Source organism: Nelumbo nucifera, chromosome 4 (genome assembly GCF_055504915.1).
Source record: "Nelumbo nucifera cultivar China Antique chromosome 4, China Antique-T2T, whole genome shotgun sequence".
Taxonomy (NCBI): Eukaryota; Viridiplantae; Streptophyta; class Magnoliopsida; order Proteales; family Nelumbonaceae; genus Nelumbo; species Nelumbo nucifera.
The window spans coordinates 1697274-1716459 of NC_142652.1; the positions used below are offsets into that span (position 1 = coordinate 1697274).

Sequence of the window (19186 nt, forward strand, 5' to 3'; positions counted from 1 at the left end):
ATCCGTGGCTTAAGGAGATGGGCAATTTTAAGGTTGATTCGCCTAGAGTTGAGGGGCTTGAAGATATTGTGGTTTCGGACCTATGGATTCCAGGTCACAAGGAATGGGATGTCGAAATGATTCATGAGATTTTCGGCCCAAGGGATGCTAGTGCAATTTTGAATATTCCCCTGTCTTATGCTAGTCAAGAGGACCGACTAATTTGGCATTTCTCACCAAATGGAGTATATTCAGTAAAGTCAGGATATAGGGTTGCAAGGGATCTTAATACCACTATCTCTCAAGCTGTTATTTCGAGTGGATGGGATAAGCTGTGGAAGCTTCCTATTCCACCTAAGGTGAAGAGCTTTGTTTGGCGGGTTTGTAGGGAGTGTTTGCCCCGTAAAGACTAACTTGCTAGGCATGGCATCCAGTTAGATATTTCCTGTCATCTCTGTAATACTAACGTTGAAAATCTGAGCCATGTCTTGTTATCATGTCCGTATGCTCAAGCTTGTTGGTCTAAGGCTAGCATCAACATAAATGTGTCGAATCACGCCTCTTTTGCTGATTGTCTTCTTGAATTTTTAGTAGAAACTGATTATGACAAGTCTGGACGTGCTGGAGCATCTGGTCTCAACGTAACTCCAAGCTGTGGAGAAATAATTTTAAGCTACCTGATCATGCTGTTACTGAGAGTTTGCAGCTTCTCCATGATTGGAAGCAAGCTCAAATATAGAAGCGGTTGGGCATGGTTATTAATTTTAACCACCAAGGTGATAGTAATTGGCGTGCTCTCCCTCCTGGTTCCTTCAAGTGTAATGTTGATGTTGTCTCTTTCACGAGCAGTAACCTCACTGGGTTTGGGATAGTTATACGTGATGAGCTTGGTGCTTTTGTGAAAGGTTACACGTCCACAATTCCTGGTCTATTCGTTTCAAAAGAAGGGGAAGTAATGGCCCTTATAACAACAATTAAATGGGTGACCAGCATGGATATCCAGAATGTAGTATTTGAAACTGATGCCCTAATAGTATGAAAAGTGCTTCGTGCTCCAAAATGTGGTATTTGAAACTGATGCCCTAGTAGTATGGAAAGCGCTTCGTGCTCTAGCTTCGAACCTGTTCGAATTTGGCTCCCTTGTTCATGAGTGTTCCTCGTTGTTATCTGGTTGATTAATGCATTGCGGTTTATTCTAAAAAAAAACATCATAAAAATTGTCGTATTTCATATAGGAGTGACAACAGAGCGGTGGAGAAATCATAAGAATTTTAACAAAAACCCAAGCCTGACCCAAAAACAAGTTTACTTGCGGGGGATAAAATTTGTCTTCCATCCTCAATTCCCTACAGAAATAAGTTCTCCATTACTCGAATCCCTAAATTTTTTTAAATAATAATATTTTTTTAAATAAATTTACTTAAAATAAATAATATATATATATTTAATGGTCGGGGTGAAGAGCTCAATCCTCGACCTCGATCGAAAATTCTCTAGCCCCATCAAAATAATAATTTATATATATATAAAATTGCCATCCCTAGTTTCATACTTTCATCCATGACCAATTCCTTTTGAAATGGCCAAAATGGTGGACAATATGCCCGATAAAACATTATCGTGATGCAATTATAAGCTAATACCGGTGGAAGGTCTTACGATTGTTGATTGATCGTCGATGGAAAAATGGAAATGTTTCCGGTGGTGTAACATTCAAAGCTTTGCCCCTGATTGATTGAAGCCAAGGAATGTCATTTCTTCTTGTTCCATTTGGTTTGGATCCAGCAAAATCAAACCTTGGATCCAAATCCAAGATAACAGATTTTAGATCGGATTTAGATTTTAATCCGCATCCATCTCGCATACATGTATCGAATTTGGATTGTAATCGAATATTAAATAGCATTATATATTGATGGAGGACCAGCTCACCAACCGACGACAGTTCATGCCTCTCATGTCTAGAGACCTTACGTGATCCAACAACCATAGGATAATGGTGACAGTTCCATGCATTGGATAAGGATTGGAGGAGGGTGGCTATCGGACGGTGGATATCAAAGGCAGCCTGAGGAAGATTTCGAAGATGTCTAGAAGTCCAATTCCCAGTTGTTTTAGTTGTTTTACAAGTTTAATTCTCGTAGTTATTCTACAAGTCTACCATATGTATTATAAATAATCCTGTTTTGAGTTAATAAAAGACACATAAGAGTTTTCTTTCGCTATATTTTCTCTCTCTACCAAGGCATACGCCTAGTCTTTACGTAAGGCTTCACGAACGAAGCCGCTCGATCGTCCGGTGCTTGTGTAATCGTCCAGTCAAATGCGTCACACTACATCAGGTGGTATTAGAGCGGGAGTTCGCCCAATCAGATGGCCAACCAAGACGGTAGCAGTCGCAACCCACCCCGTGACGGAGATCAGGGGTTACAAGCTATTTGGAGAGCAATCGAAGAGCAGCGCACAACCACGCGTAACATTGAGCATCAGTTGGCAGAGATCGCTGGACAACTATGGACTTTGTTACGGGAGGATGTTCCAAGGAATAGGGATAACACGTTGTACCAAGCCGGAGGAAACGACCACGATAGACCAATCATCGATCATATACCCAGGAACCCTATTCTTGATTATGATAGCGACGATGAGCTAGAATTCGGCGTTGCTCCAGTTATTCCCGGTGATGGCAGAACCGGTAGGAATTGGCGAAATCCCGACAATTTTAATCACCGTCGGAATAATGATGAATTTAAACTCAATGTGGATATTCCTACTTTTAGTGGAGATTTGGATATAGAGGGCCTTCTAGATTGGATCACCGAGGTCGATCGTTTCTTCGAGTACATGGAGATCCCGGAAGAAAGAAGGGTGAAATTAATAGCTTTTCAATTGAAGGGAGGAGCATATGTCTGGTGGGAACGAATGAGAGAGACTCGGATCAGAGAAGGAAGAGGTCCAGTTCGAACATGGAGGCGTATGAAGCAATTAATACGAGGTAGGTTTTTACCTCTTGATTATGAATAGTATATGTTTGAGTCATATCAACGGTGTGCGCAGGGAACAAGAAGCGTGAACTAGTATACCTCAGAATTTCTGAGATTGGCTGAACGGAACCAGTTATTAGAAAGTGACAATCAACAGGCAGCCCGTTATTTGAGTGGTTTGAGACCTGCTATCCAAGACAAGATTGGCGTTCAGATGGTTCTGAGTGTGCAGGAAGCAAGGAACTTAGCTTTGAAGGCTGAGTTAATGTTCCAAGAAAGGACCCGAGCCGATAACTATCGACGGTATAGTGGGAGCGACAACAAGCCGGTAGCAGTCGACAAGGGCAAGCCAACCCAAGGAGTACAACCCTTCCACCCACCGAGTCTAGCCAACGCCAGTAAGGCCGCCACGGGAGGAAACACTCGAGGTAATACTACAAACCCTCCTAAAGCCATTAATCCCTATGCAAAACCTGCTCCTTTTAAGTGCTTCAAGTGCAATGAAGTGGGGCATAGGTCTAGTGACTGTCCCAGAAAAAAGACAGTTAACATGGTGGAGAGGGATGAGGAAGAAGTGTGTGACGATGAAGTATATTGCGGACCCGATGGGGAGGACGAAGAAGGTACCTATGAGCATGAAGAATACACGTGTGTAGTGAGGAAGCTAATGCTATCTCAGAGAAGCAAAGATACCACACAACGACATCGGCTGTTTCGCATTAGGTGTACTGTACAGGGTAAGCTATTTGAATTAATTATTGATAGCGACAATCAGGAAAATATTATCTGCATGGATGTGGTACAGAAACTGCAACTACTTCTTGAGAAACACCCGAACCCTTACACGATTGGGTGGATCAAGGAAGTCAGGGGCGTACGTGTGGAGGAACGCTGCAAGGTTCCATTCGCTATAGGTAAGTACACTGATGAGGTTTATTGTGATATTGTAGATATGGATGCTTGCCATATTTTGCTTGGTAGGCCTTAGCAGTTTGATGCAGATGCCAAGCACCTGGGTAGGAAGAACGCATACCAGCTCGAGAAAGAGGGTGTGCGCTATACACTATTACCCATGGTAGAAAAGAACCAACCCAAGGCTTCAAAGGCAAAAGAAAGAAATTTTCTTACCATAACTCATCGTCACTCTGAGTTTGTAAGAGAATGTAAGGATACCTGCGAGGTCCACTTGCTGGTGGTAAAGGGAGAAAGCGTGAGTGAATCACTGGGGGAGAACAAAATCCCATTGGAAGTGCAGGGATTACTCAACGAGTTTCATGATGTAGTTCCTGACGAGTTACCTAATGAGCTCCCACCCATGCGAGATATCCAACATCACATTGATTTTGTTCCTGGTGCTAGCCTACCTAATCTGCCACACTGCAGGATGAGCCCTAAAGAAAACAAGATTTTACGGGAGAAGGTAGAAGAATTGTTAAGAAAAGGTCATATCCAGGTCAGCATGAGTCCATGTGCAGTACCAACATTATTAACACATAAGAAAGATGGGAGTTGGAGGATGTGTGTCGACAGTAAAACAATCAACAAAATCGCTATTAACTACAAGTTTCCCATTTCCAGGCTGGATGACATGCTTGACCAACTTGATGGGGCTGTGATCTTTTCCAAAATTGATCTCAGGAATGGTTACCATCAAATCAGAATCCGTCCCGGAGATGAATGAGATACAACTTTCAAGACCAGAGATGGATTGTTCGAATGGTTAGTCATGCCTTTTGGACTAACTAACGCACCCAACACCTTCATGAGAGGTATTGAGTGCATTAAAGGAGAACAAACTATATGCTAATCTAAAGAAGTGTATTTTTATGAGTGATAGTTTGTTCTTGGGTTTCATAATAAGCAAGGACGGAATTAAGGTGGATGAAGAGAAAGTGCGAGCCATTAGGGAGTGGCCAACCCCAACGAACGTCACAGACATATGGCATTTTCATGGGTTAGCAACTTTCTATAGGCGGTTTATCAAACACTTTAGTAGTATTGTAGCTCCTATCACTGAGTGTTTGAAAAAGGGTAAGTTTCAATTGGGAGAAGAACAAGAGTAAAGTTTTGCTCTCATCAAAGAAAAACTGTGCACTATTCCTGTCTTAGCATTGCCAAGCTTTGACAAATTATTTGAGGTTGAGTGTGATGCTAGTGGAGTCAGCATAGGGGCCGTGTTATCACAAGAAAAGAGACTAGTTGCCTTCTTCAGTGAAAAGCTATGCAAAGCCAGAAAGAAATGATCCACTTATGATAAAGAATTTTATGTTGTCGTAAGAGCATTAAAGACCTGAGAACACTATTTGATTGCTAAAGAATTTGTCCTCTACACCGACCATCAAGCTCTTAAATATTTAAGTAAGCAAAAACAGTTGAGGAGTGATCTACATGCAAGGTGGTCTGCTTTTATTGATAAATTCCCATACAAAATTGTGTATAAGGCTAGACAACAGAACACAGTGGCCGATGATTTGAGCAAGCGTGTGGCCCTCATCAAGACTCTTAGTATCAAAATTATGGGCTTTGAATGTTTGAAGGATCTATACGCCCAAGATGAAGACTTCAAGCAGGTTTGGGAAAAATGCATGAATCGGCAACCAGCGAGTGATTTCTATGTACATGATGGCTTTCTTATGATGGGGGACCAACTGTGCATTCCTTGCATCTCCCTCCGCGAGAAAATCATCAGGGATTTACATGGAGGCGACTTAGCAGGACACCTCGGGAGGGACAAGACGATTGATGCTGTTAAAGGGCATTATTATTGGCCTAAATTAAGAAGAGATGTGACCACTATCGTGAGTAGGTGCTACATATGTCAGACGGCTAAGGGTCAAACCCAGAATACTGGCCTCTACATGCCTTTGCCTGTTCTTACTGCGATTTGAGAATACTGGCCTCTACATGCCTTTGCCTGTTCTTACTGCGATTTGAGAAGACTTGTCTATGGATTTCGTGCTAAACTTACCGAAGACTCCAAAAAACATGGACTCAGTCTTTGTAATGGTTGACCGGTTCTCCGAGATAGCACATTTCCTCCCATGCAAGAAGATCGTGGATGCAACAGTGACGACCAAACTAATTTTCAAAGAGATTGTCCGTTTACATATGGTACCTAAGACCATCACGTCGGACTGAGATTCCTAAATCACTTCTAGATGACCTTGTGAAGACTATTTGACTCATCATTAAATTTCAGTAGTACAACTGCTCATCCGCAGACAAATGGATCAAACTCTAGGTAATTTGACCCACAGTATTTGCAGAAAGAGGCCGAAACAGTGGGACTTTGCTACAACACAAACAAAATTTGCCTACAACAACACATTTCATAGCTCTACAGGTATATCCCCGTTTTCTATTGTTTATATGAAAATACCTAACCATGCATTGGACTTGGTAAAGCTACTCAAGGTACCCGGCCTTAATACTTCAGCAGAGCAGTTAACAGAACAGATCCAGTCAGTATAGGAAAAAGTACAACAGAAACTTCAAAAAACCAATGCAAAATATAAGCTTGCAGCTGAAGCATCACAATGACATCATTGTGTTCTTAAAGAAAAAACACCTACTCGTTGAGAAGCATAATAAGTTACAACCTCGAAAATACGACCCATACAAGATCCTGACAATGCCTACATTATAGATTTGCGATCCTTGCATATCCCGATCATAACTCAAGGTCGAATTCAATCCAAAAACCATAGGATAATGGTGACAGCTCCATGCATTAGATAAGCATTGGATGAGGATGGCTATCGGACGGTGGATATCGAAGGCAGCATGAAGAAAATTTCGAAGATGTCTAGAAGTAGCATTGGATGAGGATGACTATCGGACGGTGGATATCAAAGGCAGCAAGAGGAAAATTTCGAAGATTCGAATACGCACAAGAGTTTTCTTTCCGCTCGATCGTCCGGTGCTTGTGTCCTCGCCCGGTCGAGCGCGTCAGCGTCAGGCTGCGTCATATATATATTCAATGGAATGGAATCGGATGAAAAAATCAAATTGCACCCCTTCTTTATTTTCCTTATAGATTTTTTTACCTTCTTGTTTGTGGTCAAATTTTATTTTGAAACTGAAGTTTAGTTGATGCCTCGATGGTATGCGTACGTATACAGGCAGAAGGAGTCCCACCGCTTGGCTGCTCGAGAGCTGCAGCTGCTGAATCAATGTTGACTGCTGGGTTCCACTCCAACCGACTTCAAGGTGTCCGCCTTCTTATTAGGGCTGCATTCATAGTTCACAATTCACATTACATTCCATGGATGGCCATGGCATGGAGTACATGGGCTATGTATACTGGGAATTATATATATGTGGCATGTGCTTTAATTACTGACCGAGCAAATGGGTCACGTCGAGTTGGATCAGGGATGGCTTGATTGCGATCAAACTCCTGTATGTGGGACACCTTCCTGAAGAAAGACGTATTGACGAACTTATCGGCCTCATCCACCACATGATCTGGATCTTCCACCTCTGGCACCGTTTTCCTCTTCTTCTTACTCACATACACCGTTGGACTGTACAGCAACTCCTGTTTTGCGGTGTAGAGTCCCAGCCCCACCGACAATGTTATCATCCCCAGCGCCACGTACAGCGGAACAAACTCTCCCTTCGCAGCCCTGCCCAGTGCCAGTACTCAGTAGCCAGTACTAGTAGCATCACCCTTACTAATATAAGTATATAACCCCCCTCCCTCCTCCGACAAGAGTAACACACTGTAACATACCCACCGGCCTACCTACCTTATTATGGTCTGATGATAAGCCTGAGCAGAATCAGACGTTGATGTGAAAGATTTCATCTTCGGCGTAGTTGACGTGGTGAATGACCGTCTTCCTGCCGCTATGCCACTCGCTATCCAACCACCCTGCATTTCCAGCATTTGTAGTGTATCAGTTCTCAAAGGGGTAAGAGAGACAGACAGATCCTAAATCACCGCTAATTAGCTCTTACCAGTGCTCTAAAAGCCATGATTGACGGATGGAATGGACGAACAACCGTGTCGAAGCTCTCAGAAAACCAAAAAAACAAAACGAATGAATATAGCGGTCTTAGTACGTCACCGGCAAGCAAACATGTCCTCCTCCCTTTGAACTTCTGAGTGAAAAATATACAACGATGAAGGGTGCTCTCTTGCCCATGTGGATGTGGCATCACGAGGAATGAAGTAAGTTGTAGGAAACGTGGAATTATTGTTATCCAACACGTTTGACTGAGAACGCTCCAGAATCAACACTTCAGCATACAACTGTTGGCATACGGTGGTCTTGTTTACATCTAGGTTGACGTGTCGCTCTCGTGTTTGCTTTTCGGGCCGATACAAATTAATTCTTCCACAAAACGGTGCTTAGTGCTCACTGCTCACGCCGTAATCACAGCCGTGTATTGGAAATAACTTTCATGAATAAAAACATACAATTACTAAGATATTCCTAATACACGATTGACAAGTGGCTGTGAATACGATATAATCACCATGGCTGAATCCAATGAGATGGGCTGTGGGACACCGGTGGCGTGCGCTCCTTGGTATCTACGTAGGAGAGGGTTATCATCATGTACCACCAGCAAACGCTAGCGATACTGTCCCAACAGGTCAATTATGTGATAGTCACTGATAACATCTGCTCCTCACATCCGCATTCCACTTGTATTGGGAATATTTCCAATGAATAATTACATACAGGAAATATTCTCATGCATAATTAGAATGTGAGGTCGGTGTGAGAACCACTATGCGAAGAGTATATTCAAACTCAAATGATAAGTGAGATATTCTTAATGTGCGGCTGCGGTGAAATATAAATACAGTGTTGAAAGCATTTTATTAATAATAAATCCCTATCATCAACTTAGAAAAGAGTTCACATTGTTGTCCCACAGATTATCATTGAGATTTGGGAGATGTTCCGAATACACAGTAGGAACGTATTGTAGGGCGCGCTATGTGGGGCACCAACAAATTGCATGGAGAAATGTTCTTGATGAACCACACAGAAGGAGAATGAACTGAGGGGCGCACTCTGTGGGAACCTGTCCTATTTCATCTATTTGTGTCACCTATAAAAATTTTCAATTTTAGGACTATGTATGATACCGGAAAATTTAATCACCAATCAACCGGTATCATAGATATCAGGTGGTACCGTGGTATTCATTGATGGTGGCTATCCGGGACTTGTTGTAGTTAAGAATAAAGATTTTTTCCTATAATACTTTTAAAACCATTATATTATCTAAATGTTAATCATTTAATCTATATATAACATGCACCGATATATAAAAAAAAAATTAAAACCACTATATTTTTATTGATGCTACGTTTGCATTTTAAGCAAGGTTTTTAGAATCGATTCGGACAATGAACCGGTCAGGGTCCGGTTCCTAGGTCAAGCGGTCCAATTGTTCGAACTGAATGGACAGTCCGTTCTAATAAAAAAAAATAAAAAAATAAATAATAAAAAATGGTCAAACCATTGAATGATTCAAACGGTTCAACCACATGAGTCAGTGGGTTTGCTGACCAAATCAATATTTTTTGACAAAAATCCAATTTTGGAGAAAACTAGAACTGGTCACCTGACCAGTCCCAGTTTTTCCAGTCTGGTCTGATTTTGAAAACCATGATTTTAAGTAAAACATCAATAAAATGTGTTTTGTTAGACCATTTGAAGATACAAACTTACAATGGCCATACCTTATAACGCAACACAAAACAGATGTTTCTTCCAATGGATATTGGAGCTGTTGCGTTATGATATGGCATTTAACTGGCTTATTGCATGGTGGGTTATAGATAATTAGATATGATTCAAGTATAAATTTTACTACAATGTTCAGTGAACATTCATCCATCCATACCAAATGTATTTTACAACAAAACGAAAACAGTGTGCATGGGGTGTGGGGTGCAACTTCCACTTTTTGTTGTATCACCACACACCTCACCTTGGTATTAAACACCCAATACAAGTTTGATGTCAAAATGCTTGTGTTTGGCGTTTGATATGAAATGCCATTGCTTTTTTAAATATTTGAACTTAAAATGGTAATGATACCAAATACAACCTAAGTGTTTGAGTTTGAAATGGCAATAGTATCAAATACAACCTATATATTGAACCAGTATTCTAAAAAGCATTTAACTTAGTATTGGCGTTGTTAACTAATGTTTAAATGAAATGTTTATATTTAATGTGACACCATCTTATTATAACTCATTCAATGGTCTATTTTAAAAATAATGTCATGACAATTGGCTCATCGTTACACATAGATTAAGGGTCCATTTGGTTTGCAATCAGAATTGGAATCATCTGGAATCGGAATGGTCTATTCACATAGTTTGTTTGGTTTAGATAGGAATGGGAATGAGAATTAGAGCCAGCATAAATGGGATTTTATTCCTAAGGGAAAGGCTGGGAATGGCCATTCCCTCAAATAGAGGAATGCCATTCCAACAAGAATGGGAATGAGATTATGATTCCACCCAACCAAACAGTTGGAAACGGAATAATCCATTTCGATTCTGATTCTAGACCCCTATTCCTGCGAACCAAACAGGGCCTAACATCTAGATGCAGATCTAATGGTTCTTGGTTAAAAGTATATAGAATCTAAAAAAAACCTATGTTTTGGAGATAGGCTTATAGGCATTTCATAGTGTATATATCTTTGCGGGGGCGTTCTTTTTTGGGATCTTAAGAGGGGGAAAGTTGGTCAATGGGATTTTGGTTCCCATTGACCAAGAATCCCTTTTTTTTATTTATGTGGGGACCAGGGAAAGTTTATTTTCCTGGGTATCACTTTACTCGGGTAAGTGATACCCGTCTCCTAAGTGGGTAAATAACTTTCCCACCTGAGGGAAAAGTTGCAAACACTTGAATGGGACAAAAATGCCCCTTTTAATAATGGATTTTTATGGCTAAAATGGTCATTGTCTTATTTACATGAGAAATAAAAGAACATGGGTAAATGCATTTACCTGAGTAAGTGTTTCCCATGAAAAACTTACCTAGGTAACTGCATTTACCTGGATAAATAACTTACCGAAAAGTAAACGGGACCTGCAAGTATGTGATACATTAAAATATATTTCTACATTGCCATGTAGAACACCAACCAAACGCAGTATCATTGGAATGTTTTTTCCAACAAGTAGGTAATGGATGAAATATCAGTTTGATGTTCTCCCAACCCCTCCGGGTTTATGTTCATAGTAAAAATGTTGTTTTTAACTCAAAATGGTATCAACCAAACAAAAGTTGGCGTTTGAGCTCAAAATGCCTAAGGTGGCGTTTGATAAATCTGAAAAGTTAAAAAGATATTAAGTGTCTGAAATCTGAAAATAGGAATACATGCTTTTCTACTTTTTAGAGGATCTAAATCCATAAGTTTGTTTGTGTTGGATCAACCCTTTACCATCTGAAATTTATTGATTTTACTATTTTACCCCTAGAACATACTATTTGTAAATGCTGAGTTCAATTTGTATTATCTCATAAAAAATAATTTTCAACCTCAAAATAATATTGAAACAATACAAATAAAAAATAATAATTTAATAATTACTAATTAATAAATGAAACGATTAAAATTAAAAAAAAATTAATGACTATAAAAATATTAAAATAATTAATAATTTACACAAATAAAAATTAATGAAATAATTAAAAATTACCAGTTAATAAATAACAGAAGTAAATTTAATAAAAAATATTAAAATAATTAATAATTAATAAAAATAATTTATAATTAAATATTTTTACTCACTGAACCATTGTTGCAACGGTGGTGAAAACACAGGGGAGGGAGAGAGGGAGAGAGCGAGAGAGAGAAGATAGGGGGAGAGCGAGAGCCGTCGGTGGTGGGAACACAGGGGAGGGAGAGAGAGAGAGAGAGCCGCTGCTGCAACTTGCAACGACGGTGGCGGTGGTGGGAACACAGGGAGAGAGAGCGCGAGAGCGAGAGTGAGAGAGAATATAGGGGAGAGAGAGAGAGAGAGAGAGAGAGAGAGAGAGGCATTCTTCCTCCCTGAGCGAGAGCGAGAGAGGCATTCTTCCTCCCTACAAAATGATTAGTTTTTTTTTTTTTAGATATAGGGGTAATTAAGGGTAGTGTTTGCCATTTCTAAAAAAAAATAGAAGGGTGGATTTGACCTTGCACAGGCTTTGAAATGCGTTTGAGCGCGTTAAGAGACGGGCCAAGGTCTATTACTTTTAGATTTAAATATAAGATTCAGACCATGTCTAAGAGGTAAAACCAAACAAGGGGTGAAGTTTGAAAAGCAGCATTTTCAGATTCAAACATTTGAAAAGTGCAATCAAATGACCCCTAAGTTGGAAGTGAAAAGGACCCCATATACTTATCCATATCGGATCCAATAAATCTAATTCAGATCCAATACACTCGAGATATGCTATTTCATGGAAATCCAATTCAATCGGTTTCATTAATTGGTATGGATATTGGACCAATGCAAAAAAAAAAAGTAGAAAATACAGAAAATTGGTGGAAACGTGAAGACATATATTATTTCAACTGAAATAGCAGAACTTATAGAAAATACAGAAGTTGATAAAAAAAAATATAGCAGAAATTGCAAGAAAAAATATAGACATTGGTAAAAAAATAATATATAAAACCTAAAAAAGCAAAAATTGCAATGAGATTTGGAGGCCTCATCTGCTCCCCACTATCGATCTCTTGTAATTATATGTAATTAATGGGAAGATGTTCTAATAATGCACTGTGGGATTGATGTGATGTGAAATTGGTGTGAAGATCATTCTATGAGGAGCAAATCCCAATTCCTATAAATGCACCTGTTACATTCATATCAAATCAACCAGGATTTGTTGGGCCAAAAATCTCCAAAAGAATGCTTTTGAACTGTAAAGAGCAACGGGATACAAACCAGTAGATTCTATTCTAAGGGGTAGACCACCTTGGAAGCAAAGAAGCTGATTCATTGCCTTTATTCCAAATCCATTAATGGGTTGTATAACTAGTTCAGTTGGAATTAATCATAGGCAAATTAATCGTTCCTCCTTCTCGTTCTCTCTTTCCATTGTTCTTAGATTTGTTTTTTGAAGGGAGAGAAAAATGTCAACTGTCCAGGAAGCTCCAAAGACGATACACCAACAACCGATGATGAGTGGCGACAGAATGTTCTCGGTCTCGGCATCGAACGACAATGTGATGATGAAGCAAATTCTGGCCACCCATGCTCACGATGGTCGGGAGGTTGATGTCAGAGCTATCCTCCATATCGTTGAGGACATCTTTCAGCGTTCATCCCCCACCACAGTAGACGGCCTCATCACACCTGTATGCTAGCTCTCTCCTCCAAAACATAAGTTATTAGAATGTGAGTAAAAGGTTGAAATTGGATTGGATGTTTATTAATGGATCCAATCCAATCCAATCCGCCAATGTAAATTAAATATTCTAAATTCTAAATTACCGGATCCTATAATATTTGCAATTACTACACCCAAATTAGACTCTATTATTGGTACTTGGTAGGGCTTCTATTCAATTAAAAATATTGGGATGTGTTCCGGGTTTTAAGCCAAATTCATTGAAAGTTGGTAAAAGTTAAGCCTGAGCCCGACCTTCTGAACAGATCTATGGTTGTGCACATCAGATCATCCCTCTTTGCTTATATTTTGTAATTCATGGTGATGATCCCTGTAGTTTTTGTTGGCATTTAAAACTTTTATCACTTGGCAAAATAGGATTTATTTGGATGATGATGATGATGATAAATTAGGCAATAAACCGGTAATATCTAATTATAAAAAGACATTAATATTTATTGCCATTTCTTATTCATTTGTTTTAGTCATTTCATATATAATTTCAATTTTTAGACATACATACATATATATATATATATATATAATTTATAAATTATGAAACAACCTTTTTTTTTTTCTTTTTGAGGGTTATATGTAACATGGTTTTTAAAACCGAACCGGTGATTAAACTGGTCAGGGGTTCGGTTATCGGTTCGAATGGCCTGATCGTTTGATCCGAATGGTCTGACTATTCAATTCGAACGGTCTGACCATTTGATCCGAATGGTCGGTCCATTATGACAAAAAAAATTAAAAAGTTTAAAAAATTTAAAAACGACCGATTCAATGGTTTATTGATCAAAATCAACGATTTTAAGAAAAAAAACAAATTTAAAAAATAATAGACCAGTTCCTAATTTTTCCAGTCCGACCGTCTGATCCAATCCGGTTTTGAAAAGCGTGATATGTATAAACCAACATTGACGTTATAATTGGAATTGAGTGAAACATTATTGCATCTATATTAAACAAGTTGAATGTCAGGTGCTGCGAGAAATGGCGAAAGCGAAATAAATAGAACAAAGTTTTTAGGAAAAAGTTGCGCTGGCTTTATTCCACATATATTCAATTTTGTCTTGCTCTCTTATCATATATTATATTGTATCTTTCATGGGTCCGGCAAGGTCTATTAGTATCAGGGCAAACCGGCGAAGAATAAAATAAAGAGTATCGTTTCATAATTCATATAGAAATTCTTTTCACGCCAGCATAGCAAAAATGGCAAAGAGAATAAAGCGAATTTAGAAACAGAATTTGCGAGGGTACCTAAACCACCCAAACCCCAAACGGGTTAATATTTAATAATTTCCGGTAATCTTTCGGAAGGAGAAGCGATGGAGTGAGGTTGTTCCCTCCGCCGTCCATGGTGTCGGATATCCAGCTCCACTCACTTCTTCTAGCTCTCATTTACTTTAAACTCAGGTGCATTGCTGGATTTTCGGGCATAGTCTGACGTACGCCGCATCCGCCTTTTGTCTTGGGGGGAAAAAGGGCGGGCGAGGTAAAGCGACTATAAAGAGAATCTCATTCTGCAACTGGGAAACTTCTTTTCCTCCCATTGCAAAATAGAGGATTTATGGGTTTACCTTTACAATCGCCAGGGATTTTCATATTCGCCACCAGTAGTGTCCAACGTGAAATTGAGTGAGGCTGTCGTTTCTGCTAGGGCTTTTAATCCGTTTGTCAAAGTTCAATAGGCTTGTTTGTTAGTTCTGGGTTTCTGCAATTAGGATCTTGGGTGCCGTAATCGTTAGGTTTGTGTACCGTGGGGTCCTCCAACAGTGGGAGAGTCCCCTGATTCGACTATCGACCTCGTTGAATTGCCAATATCTTTTTTTTTTCTGTTTCGGATTTTCGATGTAATTAGTTGGTATCGGAAGCATTAAATTATTCGTAGCGATGGTTCTGACAATATTTGAATGGCCATATGGTGGTCAACATGTCTTCCTTACCGGATCTTTCACAAGGTAATTTTTTTCCCATGTTGTTTGATGATTTTTAAGCAGACGTTGATCTCTTTTGCCTGGAAAGTTGTGTTGCTTTCTGTTATCTACGTCCAGTTATATGATCAGGTGGACTGAGCATATTCGTATGACTCTCATGGAGAATTCTGGAACGGTTTTCCAGGCAATTTGGGATCTAACGCCCGGGTATCATCAGGTATGTTGCATCCGATTTCAGTGTAGATTGTAATTCTCTGTTCGTTTCTCTTCTGCTCAGTTTTGCTTGAGCATGGAATCATTCGGGATACGGGAGATTTTTTGGTGAAACTATCCGTGTATGACAAACCGGAGGAAAAGTTAACTTGAAGCGCTTGCAATACAGATTTAGTAGTTTAGGTGCACAATAAGGAAATATTTCATGGACAATAGACTATTACTTTGAACTATCTGTAAAATAAATCTACTAGATTAATTGCATAATTAGGAACCTTTCGTGGATTCCAATGAAAAAAATTTTTACTTTGGAGAGCCTATAAACTATGAGCGTTTCATGACCAATAAATAGCTTAAGTAGGGTGATAGAGTTTATGAAGGTGAAGGTTTGAATCATTTGCCCACAAAGAAACGAAAAGGAAAAAGAAAAAAAAGATGGTAGTAGTCAATTTGAGTGAACTAAAGGTGCTTGTACACCAGGGGCATGGTATAAGTAATCAATCAAAGGACACTAAGAGAAGATAGGTTATTGAGGAAGATCAAGGTTCTGAAGCAGTATAAGGGATATTGCCACTTGGGGTTTTGAATCTCTAAACCTCTTTTCCATCTTACTCGGATTCCCTACTTTTTTTTTTTTTTGATCAGAAATGGTAACTTCATTAAAGATAAATTAAAATTGAAATACAGAAGTCAACCCCTATTAGAAGAGGTTGATCCAATAAACATCATATACAGCACTGCCCAGTAAAGACCCTCCCTTACAGTCCCTTGTTTTGCAAACACATCGGCTAAACCATTTGCTGATCTCCTTACCCACTTAAAACAAACACCCACCTCCCTTGTTATGCTAAATATTTCCCTTCTTTTTCCCTGTTAAACCTTTAAATCTTTAATGAGTTTAGTCTGAACTGCAATATATTCAGAACAAAAGGGAATTTAAGCTATGCTTTCCTTCTTTAACCAGACAATGTGATAAGCTAATAAGTGTGACAGTAGGAAATATTTGTACCCACACATAATTGCTCCATATTTGTCGACAATGCTGTTTAAAAGTTAAATCCTGTCTTAATAGACCCAGTATTTACATAAAGTGTTTGGTTTAAAATATCAGTCATACTGGGTCAGTCTCTAGGACTATGTTGAGCCCTGGCCCCTGGCCAATCATATAATCTGGATTTTTTGATATATAATCCCTTTTCAAGATTGGATCACATTATGAATACCTTGGTCTCATAATGGTCCTAGGGACCAGGGTAGCATTTTTTTAGAGATAGTAAAGTTTTATTTTTACGATCAACTGTAAATATTTAATAATTGCTTTAAAATAATGATATGTAGTTATGTACATAGTGGCGTCAGAAACACCCCATCATTTTAGCCTAGTTCAACTAGTCACCCAAAATACACATGTTGTAAAGTCCTTTGTTGGACCAAACCATCTGTCAAGCTGTTGGCAGCCCTTTTTGTACACTTATAGTAGATTCTTATTCTTCTGTCAGTTGTTTTGTTTCCCTTAAAATGCTTCATAGATCCATGAGCTAGTCTCCCTTTCTCTTCTTAGCCATCCTTTGATTGTTTTGTAGTCACTTTCCACCTCCAAGTTTTTTTTTTTTTTGATGAATAAACCACCTCCAAGTTTTTCCATTGCATAGTTTTTGCTAGTCTTAGACCATGCAGAGCAGTCAGTAAATCAGCTCTTGTTGAACTCTCATAACTAATTGGTTCTGGGTATAGGCGTAGGCTGCGTAGTATATTACCTACATCTCTAAAGTCTCCCTCAATACCAGATAGGCCTGGTTTTCCGACTCTACAACCATCAAAGTTTGTGTATTTAAATTCCTTCAATATAATACTTTAAAACAGTAAAGCTCCTTGTGAATGGCACCCTGCATGTGAGCCTTAAATATACCTGGCATCTTATTTTTTGTATTGAGTCCATAGCTTGGTAATCTGTACTTACACCTGTGTATCTTTATATGTTAATACCATCTATCTTAATGTTGCCCATAACAAAAGTGGGTATTTGCCTTTTATATTAAAAATTGGAAACTGTTATTACTTTATTAATGAAAAGGACAGGCTAGATGAAAGATATATATGCACCAAAGCAAGCAGAAACAAAGATCCAAAGAAATAGAAAATATAGGATACATATGTGAAAATTATCCAGGAAGGAAAAGCTCTAAGAACAGTTTCATTTGCCCTACTCCACTCCTTTCAAGCATGATTGGAAACAGAGAAGCTAATATGGTCATTTATATTTGTTCAACCTTGTGGCTGAAATATATTCCATGTTAACATACCCAATGGGCTTTGATGCTACCAGAGAAGCTTTCCACCAGTGTTCATGAGAAAACTATCCCTTTAGCTATTTTACATGGTTATGCCAAAAGCATCATCATCATTATCCCAAGTCTTGTCCCTAAGTATATGGTGTTGGCTACATGAATCATGTTCCACCATTGCCTTTTGTTCAGTGCCATATCCATTGTTAAATTATGGACCATTAAATCATTTCTACTACTTCAACCCATGTCATCTTGTTCTACTCCTAGCTATCTTATTAGCCTCTTCAACTAAAGACCCCTTCTTCTTACTGGTGCTATAGATGGTCTTCATTGCACATGACAAAAGCATCTTCATCTACTTTCCATTATTTTATTGCCTATTGGGGCTACTTTTAGGTTCTTTTTTTTTAATGTTATTCCTCTGTTCTTTCAAATAAGTACATTCCTGATCTTATTCTTTCTATTTTTTCCACTCATCCATCCTAGCATTTGGTATTTTTGCCACACTTTGGACATTAGTGTTATTTGACTGCCCAATACTCTACTCTATACAACATTACTGTCATAGTTTTCAAGGTGCCTAGACAAGGCTAAGTTTCCACAGGGTGCCCAGAAGCCTAGGTGGACACCTAGGCATTGCCCAGGAGATGGAATCTTTAAAATAATAAAAAAACAAAAAACCAATTATCAAAAAAAATCTTTAAAATAAAAACCTACAAATTTCTATAAACCCTAACTAGGCATTGTCCAGTGCTGCTTCAAGTATAGTGGAGCCCCTGCAGGAAACTGCAGAAGAAAAGAAGGGGGTGGAGCCCCTGTTTCATTCCAATAATACCATTCAAAAAGTTTGGGGAAAAGATAGTAAAAAGTGGAGGGAAAATTGGAGTGTAGCTCCTGTTTTAAACCAACACAAAGAGAAAAGGAAACATACCTGGCCTGGTCTGTTCAGTTCTTGCACTTGCAGCTGCAGGTGTGAGAGACTGAGAGTGAGGAATGAACCAACTCTAAGTCTCAAGAGCTCCTGTAGTCTTGCCTCTTAATTGTGCTATGAAAAACCCTACAAGACAACTCACAACTATTTTGTTATCTCGCAAAATAAAAAATATGATTATGTATACCAGGTCCTATTATAACAAGTAAAACGAACCAATATAGCAAGGATAGAAAAATAACAGGTTCTCTTGTAATTTATAACAGGTTCTAGGTCCTGCTTTGTTGCCTAAGCGTGTCTCATAAAATTTTCACATGGTGTTGCAAGGAATTTAATGAATTTCTCTTGCTGATAAAAAAAAAGGACAAGAAGTTGCTTAGTTGCCTAGGCATTGCCCTGACAACTATGATTATTATTTTTTTTATGAGTAGCAACTATGATTATTGTTCTTGTAACTATTTATGAAAATTTTCTTTTA

The 19186-nt window shown here is 38.9% G+C and overlaps 2 protein-coding genes across 5 annotated transcripts in view; one reads left to right on the forward strand and one right to left on the reverse strand.

The window, feature by feature from the left end:
- Nucleotides 1–6363: 6363 nt before the first annotated feature.
- Nucleotides 6364–8082, reverse strand: LOC104591902 (NFU1 iron-sulfur cluster protein). 2 transcript variants are annotated; one of them, XR_002022388.2, is made up of 5 exons: nt 7926–8082; nt 7715–7839; nt 7307–7591; nt 7010–7193; nt 6364–6922 (listed from the first exon to the last, which is right to left on the reverse strand). XR_002022388.2 is itself a non-coding variant. In XM_019196817.2 (4 exons), the coding sequence occupies exons 1-4, from the start codon at nt 7941–7943 to the stop codon at nt 7133–7135; spliced, it is 489 nt and encodes a 162-aa protein (XP_019052362.2). In that variant the 5' UTR covers nt 7944–8082; the 3' UTR covers nt 6364–7132. The 2 variants fall into 2 exon arrangements, 1 of the variants encoding a protein (XP_019052362.2); XM_019196817.2 differs by having other exon boundaries at nt 6364–7193.
- Nucleotides 8083–14518: 6436 nt separating this feature from the next.
- LOC104591901 (sucrose nonfermenting 4-like protein) overlaps nt 14519–19186 on the forward strand; it is a 34601-nt gene continuing 29933 nt past the window's right edge. The window contains exons 1-2 of one of the 3 annotated variants that reach the window (XM_010251034.3): nt 14519–15300; nt 15394–15493. In XM_010251034.3, the coding sequence (XP_010249336.1) occupies nt 15233–15300; nt 15394–15493 (168 nt within the window). In that variant the 5' untranslated portion in view covers nt 14519–15232. Of the gene's footprint in view, nt 15301–15339; nt 15494–19186 lie in introns of all 3 variants that reach the window. The other 2 variants (XM_010251035.3, XM_010251037.3) reach the window with 2 other exon arrangements.

What these genes read in the sequence shown, in the direction of transcription:
- LOC104591902 (XM_019196817.2), bottom strand. An exon ending in TATCATCAGACCATAATAAG is followed by an intron (nt 7,592 to 7,714) that starts GTAGGTAGGCCG and finishes GGCACTGGGCAG; the next exon opens with GGCTGCGAAGGGAGAGTTTG. An exon ending in CGACGTGACCCATTTGCTCG is followed by an intron (nt 7,194 to 7,306) that starts GTCAGTAATTAA and finishes CTATGAATGCAG; the next exon opens with CCCTAATAAGAAGGCGGACA.